Source organism: Equus przewalskii, chromosome 9 (genome assembly GCF_037783145.1).
Source record: "Equus przewalskii isolate Varuska chromosome 9, EquPr2, whole genome shotgun sequence".
Lineage (NCBI taxonomy): Eukaryota > Metazoa > Chordata > Mammalia > Perissodactyla > Equidae > Equus > Equus przewalskii.
This window is the reverse complement of record NC_091839.1, coordinates 27,009,068-27,024,622: the sequence shown is the minus strand read 5'-3', so window position 1 is coordinate 27,024,622 and position 15,555 is coordinate 27,009,068. Positions and strand designations below refer to the sequence as shown.

Sequence of the window (15,555 nt, the reverse complement as noted above, 5' to 3'; positions counted from 1 at the left end):
AAACTCCATTCGCAGGACCTTGACTGGCAGCTCGCATGTGTTCTTCCCACTCAAGATTACACTGTCATTAACAGACAAGTCAGACAGACCCTTGGGGAAAAGCCCCTCACGAAGGAAACAGATGAGCAGAATTTCTCCCAGGCCCTCCTACAAGTGATCAGGAGATGGATCAGCTAAAGGTCAATGTGCAGGGGCTGACAGAAGCAATAATAGGGGCTTTTCCCCTTATGGTGAATTGGTCCAAAGTTGAATTGTGCTCTTAGAAAAAAGGAAAGCATTTGAAGGCCTTTGTTGAATGCTTTATACAGACATTACAAAAACATAATGTATTAAGTCCTGAAGTCTCAGAATGTACAATTCTTTTGATTTCCATCTTAGTTGGAAATCTTTCTAAAATAAGGAAGCAAGTTGAAGATAGTGTAGTTGGATAGGTGGGTCAGTCCCTTGATATCACTCAAGCTGCAATACAGTTCTTGGAGGAATTAAAAACAACTATCTTTGCCTTACAAATCTTTACAACAGCAGAAATGCAGCTCTAGAAGCAGTTCAAAATCCACTGATCCTCACCAATCCCCAAACCCTGCCCTCTTCATTTCAAAATGCCTGCAGATGCTGTAAGAGATCAGGACACTGGAAACAGAACTGTCTTGCATTTAAGAAAAGGAACAATTTAAATAGTAATTACCCTAGACAGCTGATAATATGGAAATATAGCCCAAAACTCCTAGGAGAAAACTTGGATACTTTCTCTGTGCCTTTGAGATGTAAACTTTCTACCCTCTCTTCTCTAGGACCTGAGAGTAAACTTTGGGGAAATGATTCTCATCAGATGCGAAAAAAAAGGAGCCTTTTGGAAATTGGGCAAATGAAAATATCTTAAGTGTCTTCTTCACAAATATTAGTTAAAAAAAAAAAAAGCTTTAGCAACCTAAGTAATCTTAACTTATTCCATATGCCAGAAACACAATTTGGATGCCGCCGTTCTTTATAAGCTAGTGAGTTTTGTATTATTGTACCTGACTCATGGCTAAAAGTTTAGAACAAACGCTATGAGGTCTCTGCATCAGTATGGTCATGTGTGTCTATATACGTATATTGTAAATGTGTGATATTTTTCTACCTCTGGATGGTATTCCCAAAATTAATTTATAAAAGAGTTCTATTATTCTTTTAAAATAAGTATCATATAAAAGAAGTGTTTCTAGACTCTTAGATATATAGAAATTAACCCAATGTTTTTCAAGTTCACATGATCTGAGATAATCTTTGGTAAATAAAAAGTAGTTTACATTTGTTGAGTTAATTAAAATGGTATGCCTTCAGAGTTATCACATTAAATATAATGTAGACATGCAACTTTTATTCTACCTGGGTTTACTAGTCAAGTAAATTCATGTTATCTCTATTATAAAATTTCTCAGCAAGAAAAACAGCTTGGGATTATGGCTGACTTTGTCTAATGTCTCATGAAATTTTTGTGAGTAATCTAAACATAATTGTTAAGAATAAGTGAATTCAATAAATGGAAGTAGAATGAAAGGGGATTTTTTTTGATGTTGTTTTGTTTGAGGAAGATTAGCCCTGAGCCAACATCTGGGCCCATCTTCCTCTATTTTACATGTGGGATACCTACCACACCACAACTTGATAAGCAGTGCATAGGTCCATGACTGGGATCTGAACCAGCAAATCCCAGGCTGCCAAAGTGGAGTGTGCAAACTTAACCACTACACCACCAGGCCAGTGGTTTAAAATTAAAAAAAAAAAAAATTTAATGAAAATTCTTCAGTGAACTTTTCAGCAATAATTATGTTTTATGGTATGTCTACTTAAAACTAGTTACCCAAATGTCTTTGGTAACTTATACCCTAGAGTTAGGCTAATCTAGATGATGGAAATCCATTAAATATTTAGATCATTTCCATATAAGATAAAATACTGAAAACATCAGTCACTGAATATGAGTTTGTCTACTTTTGGCATCTTTTTACAGAGAAACTAAAGATATTTGGGTCTGTTAGTAAACATACCCTGTGCCACATTGAAAGATTACACTATAAAAAAGTGTTGCTTCTAGACGTTATGAAACGTATTCATAAATTTGCCAATCTAAAGAATGCTGGTGTAACAGACAGTTCACAACTGATTACTTATTAATTTTCACTAGAAATTAAGGTTTCTAGGAGTTAAGAATTCTAACTAGGGGCCAGCCCCATGGCCAAGTGGTTAAGTTCACACGCTCTGCTTCGGCAGCCTAGGGTTTTGCCGGTTCGGATTCTGGGCGCAGACATGGCACCGCTCATCAGGCCATGCTGGGGTGGCATTCCACATGCCACAATTAGAAGGACCCACAACTAAAAATATACAACTATGTACTGGGGGGCTTTGGGGAGAAAAAGGAAAAATAAAATCTTTTAAAAAAAAAAAAAGCTAGTAACAAACCAAAAAGTTAGTGATAGCTTTCTTACATTCGTTTCTATTTGTATGACTTCCACTGATGGGAACACTGCTCAAATCATCCAAATAAACAATGAGTCAGTAGTTCTCCCTGGTTGTGTGCCAAATAATAATTTTAAAAAATGGCATCAATTTGGAGCACGCATCTAAGTCAGAAATTTCCAACTTTAGTGATTTATAGAATTAGGATCCCTTGCACAGACAAGTCTCAGAATACAATTCCCAATGTGTATGAGACGCATGAGGCCTGTGTCCTCCTAATCCCAAAAGAATTATCTTGTAAGGGCAAATACACATATGAGAACAAAGGAGTTGCTCATGATGTCTTCAGAAACAAAGGCTTACTTTAGCTGGGTTACATATTTGGATTTCTATTAGTTTCTTCTGGGTAGCATTTGGCTCATTGCCCTGGAAAGTTGATGAATTCAAATTTGGAATAACCAAGGATCTGATCAAAAGGCTGAAAAAATTGGTTCTTTTTCTGTGAGAGAGGGACACAAGCAGTCAGGTAGATTGGTTGATGCCAATTGTCCAGGAAGGTGTGAGTGGAATGCCATTGGCTGCAATCTTCTATGGCCTCCTATGAAGAAACCAGAATTGCCCATGGTTTTTTTGTGTGTGTGTGTGGAGAGGAAGATTTGCCCTGAGCTAACCTCTATGCCAGTCTTCCTCTATATTGTATATGGGACACCACCACAACATGACCTGATGAGCAGTGTGTAGGTCTGCTCCTGGGATCCAGATCTGCTAACCCTGGGTCACCAAAGTGGAGTGCACAAACTTAACCACTACACTACTGGGCTGGCCCCTGCTCAGATATTTTTATCATGGAGCCCTGGTGATGGATGATATTCAGTAAAACTGATGGCCACAGCCACTGTTTGGGAAAATCCAATAATTGCATTAGAATGTGTATATTCTGACCCAACACAATAAGAGGGAAGAAACCAGTAAAAGGGTCATTATGAAAAGAAGAATGATTTCAAGCAAGCAGGTAAAAAACAAAACAATTAGATAGGGGCCTTGCTTGAATGTCTTGGGCAGACCCCATCCACTATCCATTGTCATTTGCTTGTCTGCAGCTCCTGGGTCAGCCGAATGCTTCCAAAGTTCACGTACTTCTGAAGGACCTCTGAGAATCCTGCTTGAGGTCCCCTATCGGTGTCGCCTTCAAATCATGAGGAACTCTGAATTTCTTCTCCGTTGTGAAAGGGACTTTCCCCCTTCTACTGGGCCGCAGTGTCATCGTGGCATTCCAAACACACCTGATACTCGAAATGTTTGCTTCCAGGTTGTGCCAACGCGTGGCAGCAGAGCAGAAGCATATTTTGTTTCCAGGTGTGTCACATACAAATTATTTGTAACAACAAATACAAATGAAAAATACATTTAATTCTACCATTTGAAAACAGAGAAACAGATTTCCTTCTCCTCCCTAGTCTGAGAGTGTTTATCTTTGAAACCTAGAAGACTACACAGGCCTCTTGTCAGCATGGCCTTTTTTTCCCTGCAGCTTTACGACTCAGGAAAGTCTTTTGAAAGAACCTGGGAACCATCTCTTAAAAATGCAAACATACTGAGAGCCATTTCTTGAAATGCAAATATAGCAAATAAAGATAGCTCTGCCATCTCCCAGGCCCTGTGTGAGGGTAAGAGCCTAACTCTGCTCACCTTGCTCCAATTTAGACACTGAGTGACAGTGCTGTCAAGTTCTTTCTTAAGCACTAGTTATTGTTTATCTTGAACACATGTATGTAATGTGTAGTAACTGCTTAGATACATACAGGGGGAGATATTTTCTGTCCTCAAAATTTAGTAGCAGATTGCCTGTGATGCACATCAAATTTTAGCTTGTTTATTTAATAATGTGGTTTTTTTGTCTCAAATATTTATCTTACTGGAGAGGATCTGGGCTGGGATCTTCTGGGTGTTTTCACCTCAGCAGTCACAATCACACACCTGTATGGAGGAACAAACCTCAATTCTCATCTCCTGAATACCTAGGCTTATGAGGGAAGCATGAGCAGTTACACAGTATCAGATTCAATAAGCCAACTCTAGAATGTGTCAAATTCTAATGTACAAATGCCTTACAACTTCAACAAATAAATCAAAAGAATAAAAATGGTAACTAAAACCTGTAAGTTAAGAGATCTATGAGACATACCTACTGAAAGCCATAAGGGTACACTTAGAATTCTGCATGCAATTAATTTGATTTAAGAAGCAAACATATTTTTCAGCTGAGAAAATTGCCCATTGATAGCATAATTACCGTATTTTAAAATATTTTGCATAACAGTTATTGGGGTTATTAACTAGACTTTCCATTTCAAAAACGCATTTTTTTTTTTGAGGAAGACTAGCCCTGAGCTAACTACTGCCAATCCTCCTCTTTTTGCTGAGGAAGACTGGCCCTGAGCTAAGGTCTATGCCCATCTTCCTCCACTTTATATGTGGGACGCCTACCACAGCATGGCTTTTGCCAAGCAGTGCCATGTCCGCACCAGGGATCCGAACCGGTGAACCCCGGGACACCAAGAAGCGGAACTTGCCAACTTAATTGCTGCGCCACCCAGCCGGCCACTCAAAAATATATTCTAAAGAGGTTATGATTTAAATGCCATGATGTCTGGAATTATGAGTAAACCAATGTACACAAGGACTGATGAAACAAGAATGGTAATGATATGGTAAATGATGGGAAATTTGGGAAGGGTTCCTATGGTTTCATAACACAATATTTTCTATTTCTGTATATAAATATGTCATCATGTCTGTAATTTTATATGCTGAGAGAGATTAATTTAAAAAGGCAGGAAGGAAGTTTTGCTTACACCCCCTTTCTTATCATTACACATTATTTGTTTGCAGCTACTATATGACAGAATAAAATATAATGGTGTGCTACCGGTAACTATTCCAACTCCATGTGCAATGACATCACGTGGGCAGTTTTAAACTGGCCAAGGTGGGAGCATTTATACCAGGGAAATTAGAAAACACTACAAATCATGGCTTGATATATGCTACTGTTGAATATCTAGATTTAAGAAAGCGATCAAAAATGTATTCATAAAGCAAATTAAATTTAAAAGTATATACTTTTATGTGGCCACTGCATTGTGTACAGCACAAAAAACATTCAGGAAATAGTCTCAAATTCAAAAACAACCACTCCTTACAGCAAAGAAGTCACATCGCTAAAGAAGGAATGAAAGATGGTTAAACTTCGTTGTTTCACTTACTCCTCCTTTGTGAGAGAAAAGGGGAATAGCCAAAATTCATTTTAAAAAACAACCAATATATATATGAACAGACATTTTACCAAAGAAAAGATACAAGTGACAAATGAAAAAACGTTCAACATTAGGAAACGCCAGGAAACGCAACTAAAACCACAGTGTGATATGGTTACACACTGATTAAAAGGCTCACAATTTTTCAAACCAACCATACCCACCATTGGCAAGGAAATGGAAGAACTGGAAGTCTCATTCACTGCTGACAGGACGACAAAAGGGGATGACCACGTGAGTCACAGTTTGGCATTTCTTAAAAAGGTATCTGGGCCCGGCCCAGTGGTGCAATGGTTAAGTGCCCATGTTCTGCTTCAGCAGCCCAGGGTTCACCAGTTTGGATCTCAGGTGCGGACATGGCACTTCTTGGCATGCCATGCTGTGGTAGGCATCCCACACATAAAGTAGAGGAAGATGGGCACGGATGTCAGCTCAGGGCCAGCCTTCCTCAGCAAAAAGAGGAGGATTGGCAGCAGTTAACTCAGGGCTAACCTTCCTCAAAAAAAAGGGTATCTACTCACCTACCCTGTGACTCAGGCATTGCACTCCAAGAAATTAACACAAGATCAATGAAACATGTACACAAAGAACTGGTTTCACACATCTCAGTGGTTTTATTTCCAACAGTCAAAAACTGGAAACAATTCAAATATGCAAACGGAAGAATAAATAAACAGTGGTACATCCACAGAACATCATACTTCCCACGATATAAAAAGAAGGAACTACTCATACTCATATAAGCATCATTGATGAATCTCAAAATGAAGAAGTCACACGAGGCTACTCAGGGAAAAAAAAAAAGAGTAACCCTTTATGAGGAGAATCATATAGAATTCTGGAAAAGACAAACTAATTGTAAAACAAAATAAATCAATGGTTACCTGGAAGGCAGACAGAAGAGAGAGACAGACATTAGTAAAGGGCCCGAGGTAAATAAGAGCTGGAGACCTTCATCATCATGATTAAATGGCTTTATGGGTTTACATGAATGTCAAAACTTATCAAATAGTACAGGTTAAATATAAGCAGCTTATTGCAAATCATTTATATCTTATTAGAGAACTAAAAATACAGTTCAACATGAAAATCTGGATTTCCTACAATTTTGGAAAGCCAGTCTGATAAACCTCTATTGACCCCACCATATCCTTCCTCACACCATGGGAGGGATGCCTTGCCACAGTGCTGGCAAATACTGGAGACCCGTGAGGTCATTTCCACCAGATTCAACAGGAATGCAGGCTGGGGCACAAAGGCCACAGAGCTGGCCTCTCTCGTCTCAATTTCCTCCACAGCAATAGCCTTAAGGTGAATAGCCCAGAGAGGCTACAGGAATCCACAAAGTATTTACATGTTTTCCTCTCACCATGACCTCAGCTACACAAGATACTCACTTCTCCAGGCCATGAGAATTTGAGCCCGCTCATCCTTCACAGCCATAATGACTGGAACCTTCTAGGTGCCCCTTTAAAAGTGGCAAATCCCAACCAGTTTGGAGCAGTCTCTTCCCCTCCATACAAATCCAGTGTTTCTGTAATAAGTATGATTCCCCTGCCCACACAATCCTATAACCTGTGATGCCACTCTGGGGAATTCATGACATCAGAGCACATGGCTCTGCTGCAGGACCTGGGAACAGACTGCCCTCAGCAGCACTGAGCACAATGCAACATCCCCTGTGAACAGAACAATTTCATGTTGCTCTCACAAGCACCAAAGGTTATCTCAGCTGACCCTCCACAGACTGACCTCTGAACCACAAAATACCACGGCATCCAGGCTACGATTAGGTCCACAAATCCCTGCACTCTTTTCTTGGAGGTCTTGGGCAGCAAGGCAAACTCGGGCAAAACTGGAGAGGAAAGCACATTCTGCCATCATACTGTCCCTCTGAGACACAGAAAGATTGGGATCCCAATCAAAGCTGTTCAATCCCTCACGTTAGCAGAACACAACTATTTTCAAACCACCACATACACTAACTAGAACCCCCAGATGAATGGTGGCTTAAACAATAAGGCCTTCATTTTCACACAAAGCAGAGCAATGGGAGGCAGGCTGCTCCTGGGCTGGAAACTTGAAGGGCAGGAAATTCCATCAGAGTCACATGGGATCAACAATATCCCTGGAAAAGGCAGTCTATGTTTTTAAGTCACCAGCAGAGTCCTCTGGGCCAAAAACTGGTCAGGTCAGTCACGTAACTCATCAGTGAAAGTAATTACAGAAAGGAATAAAGATTCAGCTTTCTTGCAAATGCCTCCTGCAAACGTAAGAACAGAGTTTGCTTCCCTGGACACACTGGGGAGGGTCAAGGATGCACACCATGAGCACCCGAAAAGTGATAGAGCTTAGATGGCTTTTGCTATAGAACTGGCAGTGACATAAACCTGGTAAGGACCCTTGGCAAATTAAAGGTGCAAGGCAGCTCCCACATAACAGGAATTTCCGTGATTTATCAGGATCACAAAGTTTAATAAGACATAGACAGCACCCTCATAAGGGATCTTCCCAGTGTCATTATACTTAAGAAGAAACGACACATTTCCTGCACCTTATCATTTTCCTGATGTGAACTTTGTGGTATCCAATGAGATTAGACTGAAGGGTTTCTCACATTCATTGTACTCCTAAGCCTTCCCCTAGTGTGAACCCTCCAGTGTGTATGCAATGAGGCTAGAGTTTCAGCTAAAGGATTTTCCACATGCACCATATCCATAAGGCCGTTATTCACTGTGAGCATTATGATGTTTTATGAGACGGGTGTTTTACGTAAAGGATTTTCAACATTTGCTACGTTATAAGGACTTTCTGCAGTGTGAATGCTCCTTGTGTTTAATGACACTGGAGTTTTTGGCAAAGCATCTTCCACATTCACTGCACTTATATGGCCTTTCTCCAGAGTGAACTCTCTCATGTTGAAGGAGTGAAGAACTTTGGCCAAATGCTTTCCCACATTGGCTGCATTCATAAGGCCTTTCTCCAGTGTGAATTCGCCTGTGTACAATGAAGTTGGAGTTGTCTGCAAAGGACTTCCCACATTCACTGCACACGTAAGGCCTTTCTCCAGTGTGAACTCTCTTATGTTTAATAAGTCTGGAGTTTTCAACAAAGGATTTCCCACATTCAATACACTCATAAGGCTTTGATCCAGTGTGAAGTCTCTGATGTTGACAGAGGGCAGAGCTTTGGCTAAAAGTTTTCCCACACTCACTGCACTCATAAGGCCTTTCTCCAGTGTGAATTCTTTGATGTTTTTGGAACGTTGAGTTTTGGCTAAATGATTTCCCACATTCATTACATTTATACGGCCTTTCTCTGGTGTGAACTATCTGGTGCATAGTGAGATTGGACTTTTGGCTAAACGATTTCCTACATTCCCCACACTCATATGGCCTTTCTCCACTGTGAACTCTCCAGTGTTGAATGAGCTCAGACTTTCGCCTAAAGGATTTCCCACATTCCCCACACTTATAAGGTCTTTCCGTACTGTGAACACTCCAATGCTGAATGAGGGTTGTCTTTTGCCCAAAGGATTTCCCACACTCCCCACACTCATAAGGCCTTTCTCCAGTGTGAACTCTCTGATGTCGAAGAAGTGAAGAACTTTGGCAAAATGCTTTGTCACATTCACTGCACTCATAAGGCCTTTCTCCAGTGTGAACTCTCCTGTGTTTGATGAGTCTGGAGTTTTCAGCAAAAGATTTTCCACATTCAATGCACTCATAAGGTCTTGATCCAGTGTGAACCCTCTGATGTTGATGGAGTGCAAAGAATCGGGTAAAAGATTTCCCACATTCACTGCAATCATAAGGCCTTTCTCCAGTATGAATTCTCCAATGTTGAAGAAGCGTAGAGCTTTGGACAAAGGATTTCCCACATTCCGTACATTCATATGGTCTTTCTCTGGTGTGAACTCTATGGTGAACAATAAGGTTGGATTTCCGGCTAAAGGATTTCCCACATTCTTCACAATCATAAGGTCTTTCTCCAGTGTGAACTCTCCAATGTGTAATGAGGTTGGAGCTTCGGGTAAATGATTTCCCACACTCTGTACACTCATAAGGCCTATCTCTGATGTTACTTTTCTGGTGTTCAACAAGGTGAGACTTTTTAAGTAATATTCCACATTCTTCAGAGTCAAAAATTCTTTCTCCAGTATACACTCTCTGATGTTGACTGAGGCTATAGCTTCTGCTAAAAAATTTCCCACATTCATTCCACATAAAACATCTTTCCCTAGTGAGGAATCTCTGATGCTGAACAAGTGTGTGTTTGCAGCTGAAGGTGTTCGTGCATTCTCCCCAGTTATTAGTTTTTCCCCTCGGAAAGGCCACTCTGCTCTCGGTTTCACTGTTTGACCTCTCCCTGATGGCAGTAGTCTGTTGCTGAAGAAATTCAGAGCTAGCCAAGAAGTTCTTCCCAACTACCCTGAAGATAAATGGCTTCCCTGACACATTGCATTTGCAGTTCTTCACAAATGAGGCTCTGTTGACACGCCTTCTGAAGGGTTTCTCCCCAGTGCACTGCTTCTCATGCTGACAAACGTTTGTGCTGACATACAACTGTACCCCACATGCCCCACACCTGTGCAGTTTCTGCTTCTCATGTGTTTCCTGGTGCTCAACCAAGTGTAAAATGTCTCTCAATATCAGGCCACACATTTCACAGGGGTGCACCTTCTTGGGAGGCAGATCTGCTTTGGGAGTCCTGACCTGTGACACTCTTTGTACAGAAACACTCTGCTCAAAAGGATCCTCCTTGTTCTCTGCTTCATGACAACAACCTGAGAGAGAGAAAAATTGGTAAAGACCATGTTGACCTTGATGGGAGGGGGGCAGCCCATACATAACTATTTGTCTGAAAAACCCAGGAACCAGCCTATGGGATTGTTTATAAGAACAGGGAGTTGGGTTCAGGTTGAACACAGTGCTCTTTAGCAGTACTGGGCTATAAAGAACACAGGATGGGGGAGGCTACGTGAGGCAAAGGACACAACCATGTGGTGTGTCACAAAGAGAGGTAGGGTGTACACCTCATTTCTCTGCAAACAACTGTCAGCAGGACCTTGTCTACTAGTGGTGTGAGGGCAATGTAGATAGGTATCTCCAAGCCCAAGAAAATAAAACTGCAGCGGAGCAGCTGTTGGTCAGGGACTTTTAAGAATGAGCACACATCTCATAATACAAAATACAGGCCAATGCTGGAGACCACTGCAGATGAGCAGCAAGAAAAATGGGTGAGATAGGGACTCCAGAGATATGAGGATGAGCCACAGGACAGATGAAGAGTAGAAATGACACAGTGAAGAACTGACAAGCAACAATGTCAAAAATGAAGCAGAAATAGAATGTGGCCACTGGCATTAGCACCAAAATACCAGCCAACCAGAACAGGTTTCTGGTATCATTTGAGCACGGGACTGACACCATGCCCTCCCCCAGCATGTTACTGTTCAGGGTCAGGTTCCCTCTGGGCCCATTTTGCTGACTCGGGATTCATATCCAACCTATGGACAACCAAGGACTCTCCACTCAACTCCCAAGCCGAGCAAAAATATGGGACTGGGAGGACACAAATACCAAGGAAAGAAAATAACATCTGAGCAGCCAGTGCCAACCCAAAACAACTTGGCACGTCACAGCCCAGAAAAAAAGAAACTAAATATGCTACAGAGAACTCGGGATGGGGGTCTTGCAACAACAGCCCATGGTTCATATCAGGGAATTATTACCTGCAGCAGGCAGTGTTGGAAATGTCATTTATAGGAAGGAAGTAGACCTAGAGCATAGATGCCATGGATCTGGACAGTGCCACCCAGCCAGGAAGAGGGTAAGTGAGTTGGGATACATTAGGCTGAATGCAAGACTCCTGACCCTGGATCCTTCCATGGGAGGCTAAAGGGAAGCAGGTATGGGGCCTGCTCAAGGAGAGGAGAGGGCAGTGAACACACCTCAGTCCTACCAACCACAGCACTTACCCAGGGAACAGGGGAAGGAAGCAGTGCTCATGGTCCTGAGTGAAGAGGACAGAGCTATCTCTGGGTAAAAAGAAAGGGTAGAGACTACCTCAGGGCATGGCGAAAGGTGTGAGGGACTTACCCAGAGAGGTTATAAGTGCTAAGTTCTCCAGCATCACATCACGGTACAGGCGTCTCTGAGCCTCATCAAGGAGACCCCATTCTTTCAAGGAAAAATATATGGCCACATCTTCAAAGGTCACACCGCCCTGCTAAGATGATGACAGATAAAACCACAAAGAGTCCAATTCTGAAGACCCACAATCCATCTCCCTACACGTCTACTCTATGACCATTCATTTCTCAAGCCTTCCAACTCAAGAGGGTAAATCAGGCCCGGGTACCACTGGTGTCATTCTCTCCTCATGGTCCCACTGTTGACTCAGTCCAACCACCAGCAACAAGAGGCAGGTAGACAAATACATATCTAAGCTGTGGCCTAGCATTCGGGGATCCAGCCCCTCCAGACAAGAAATTCCCCTGGTATGGTCACTGTCTTGTAATTACCAATGCAGGGCCCTGGAATCCTCAGACGTGCCCCTCTCCAAGTACACATCATTCTTTAGACTGCACATCCCTCTATCTCTGTATCCCACAGACACATGACCATGGTCACCACCACCCCACTGCCCCACACCATGGGTATCTCCCTACCCTCCCCATTTGTTACTAGTACTGTATACCAATCACTTCCTCCTACCCACCCTTGGGTTATGGTGGTGGCCGATCACAGGACACCTGAGACTGGACACATGAGACCAACAGCAGTTTATGAATCACATAAATTCACGCCTCTGAGAACAGGACACCACTCACCACAAAGGCCCACATGGGAGCTGCACTCCAGAGAAGAGTGAACAAACAGGGGCTGCGGGATGCAAGCTTCATAGAATCGAGAGGGTGGGATGCCCCCTGGTTCCCACAGGAGTATGTGATTGGCTTGTCTGAATAACTTTACAGGCTGGTAGGGAACTGACAACTGCTACAAAGGGATAAGCAGGAACTGCTCCAGGTTCCCTTGGTCAAAAGGGCCATGAGGCTGGGAGACATTATGCACAGGAGCAGTGTGGGGAGGGAACTTACATTCAGGCCACTTCAGGATGTCAGAGTTTTGCCAAATGTGAAAGAAGCGCATCATACTGGGTTTGGGACTTATACCACAACTTGGCAGACAGCATCCACAGTACACTTAGCAAATTCAAACAGGACCCAATAGGACCAGACGTCTCATGGTTCCCAACAGCAGTGTCACCTCAAATCATGCTATGAAGGCCTCACTGAGTGGCTCTGTTCCTTGCTTCAGACTTAGACACACAGAACCAGGTGTAGATCTCAGATACCCAGAGTCCACTGCTACTTCTGTGATGCACTTGCTGTCACCTTAGCACATACAAATTTCTGTCCCCCTGACCTTCATTCAAAGCCCAGCTCCATTAATCCCCCATCCCAGGGCAAGTGAGTCTCACAGATGGCCAAATTTACCCCTGACCTTATCTACCAGGCTGAATGAAACACCCCAGACCCCACCAAAGTCCTCGCAAAATCTTGGTGAGTCCAGAGTGGTAAATATGTAACAGCTCTGGATTGCGTGTGATCTTACATGAATTGCCTCTGCATTAATCTAATGTCCACTTTTCTCCTAGAAGCCTCAGCCACCTTATCAAACTATCCAGTCTGATACCACAAACTGTCACTGCCACTGATCTCCCTTACCTATCTTGATGAAGCTCAACACCATCAGCCAAGTACCCAAACAAGAGTCACAGCCCTTATTCGGTTTTACCTCTAGGAATATGCACATTCTAGTACCAGCTCCTGGGTTAACTTTCCAAACATCTTTACACTGGCTGTCAGTAATGGGAATATGTCTACATAAAGCCTGAAATGGACTTGGGACCCTGGGTGTGGGATTTCTCCAGGGTCCCTAAACTCAAGAACTGGAAAAATAACATTAAGAGTCTTAGAAAACCACAAATCAGAGAACATCGCGGTGGAGGTTCCGGCCAGTGAGGCACTGGGACACCCTCCACGTCCCTGTGTGGGTTCCATAGGAACTACCGCAGTCACGGGAAGCTGTGAGAAGGACCAGGCCTGGGAGGAACGGGAGCCGCAGGGGGGTGATGGGCTCAGGCCTCCCTGTACCCTTCCCTGGTCCTGGGGCCAGGTGACCTCAGGCTGCCTTGTGTTCTCTGGGCCTCAGTGTCACCCCTTACCAGCTGTGGGACCCTGAACAAAGATTCCACCTCCCAGTGCCCCACTGTCCTCAACACCTCCCTCCACGCTGTCCTTCCTGTGAACAGGCTTTGGGAAAGTGCTGAAACCCTGACGGGGACCGTGTCCCTCTCTGTGCACAGCCCTCCCGGCTCCGGGGCCCTCGGACTGAAGGAGCAGCCCCTCCCCTGCCGGTCCAGGCGGGACCCGTCCTCACACTGTTCCCTGCGGACACAACGGCGCCGCCGCCCCCTCCGCCCGGGACCCTCGCCCGCAGCCCGGTCCCCGCCCGCAGCCACAGGCCCCACGAGCGCCTCCCCGGCCCGGCCCCGGGGCCTGGGCTGCAGGCCCGGGAGCAGCGCCCGCCCGAGGGCTGGAGCTCGGGCTGCGCTGCGGGCGGGGCGGCCCGGAGCCGAGCGCTCACCTGAGCCGGCTCCCTCCGCGCGGCCGCCGCCATCGGCCTCGGGGGCGGCGCGGGGCCGGGAGCGGCGGGAGACGAGGCGCCGGGCGCGGCGCTCCCTGGCCCGGGCCTGGCGCGGGGCCCCGGGCGGCGTCGCCGAGCCTCAGAGCCGCCTGGGCCGCGGGGACGGCGCCTCCGCCCGCGCCTCCTCGTCGTCCCCTCAGCCCCGACCCGGCGCTCCGAAGCCGGAACAGAACAACCACCAGCCGCAGGTACAGCCCCTGAAGAGGTCCCCGGAAGACCACTCGCCACCCTGGTGTCCAACCGGAAACTCCTTTTGTCCTGAGCCTTCATTGGCTCTGGGAGCCGTCTGTCGTCGTAGAGCATTCAGGGAAATGTAGTTCCAACAAGCCAAGGCGGAGATAAGGTTCCAGGAGGAGAGGCCTTGGTCCACTGTGAGTGGCCATGGGCAGTGATGCTTCTCTTTCCAGGGCTCCCCTCTTCTTAAAGGGGCCGTATGCGGACTTCTGGGGACTGCTTTCTGCAACTGATCAGCCAGGCATTCAGGCCGTGAATTAGGATGACAAATGTTTCCCAAGAGGCCATTGGCAGCAGTGCAAGTTGGCCCAAATCTGATGTGCCATTTTCTGCCCGAATACTGTTCCCTCAGAGGCACACAAACTTGGGGACTCCACAAAAGTCGTCATGCTTTCAGAGCCCAAATCTGTTGATAAACCACCCCATATACTGAACAGAACCCCCAAGAAAAAGAGGACTGAAAGAGTAAGGCCTTTCTTATCGTACAACCCAAATCAAAGTGTGGCAGGCAGTTCTCGGGTTGGTGACTTGGGAGCTGGAAAAACTCATCACAAGTATCATGTGAACCTAACATGTCCCTGAAAAGGTAGTCCTTCTGGCAAGGTGACAATAGAATTCGTTAGGTATCCTCTAGGTCAGAACTGGGGGAGGTCCATGCCCCAACTACTCAGAGGGAAGGGAATGCGGACCCCCTAAGGCTCAGGCTACTCCTAATTTGTTCTCCCACCTGAGAGAACAGAGGTCGGCTTCCCTGAGCACACTGCGGTGGCGACTGGTGCACGCTGTGTGGACCTGCCAGGTGGCAGGGGTGAAATGGCTTTAACAACGGAGACTGGTAATGAGGGAAATCT

General features: G+C 44.8%; 1 protein-coding gene across 3 annotated transcripts; it reads right to left on the bottom strand.

Moving 5' to 3' along the window:
* Window positions 1–6,347: 6,347 nt before the first annotated feature.
* On the bottom strand, window positions 6,348–14,688 carry LOC103558265 (zinc finger protein 256-like). Of its 3 annotated transcripts, none has more exons than XM_008531172.2 (3): window positions 14,411–14,688; window positions 11,858–11,987; window positions 6,348–10,542 (listed from the first exon to the last, which is right to left on the bottom strand). In XM_008531172.2, the coding sequence occupies exons 1-3, from the start codon at window positions 14,441–14,443 to the stop codon at window positions 8,555–8,557; spliced, it is 2,151 nt and encodes a 716-aa protein (XP_008529394.2). In that variant the 5' UTR covers window positions 14,444–14,688; the 3' UTR covers window positions 6,348–8,554. The 3 variants fall into 3 exon arrangements, with proteins under 3 accessions (XP_008529394.2, XP_070414910.1, XP_070414911.1); XM_070558809.1 differs by having other exon boundaries at window positions 11,858–11,984; XM_070558810.1 differs by lacking the exon at window positions 11,858–11,987 and having other exon boundaries at window positions 14,411–14,525.
* Between the last annotated feature and the right edge of the window lie 867 nt (window positions 14,689–15,555).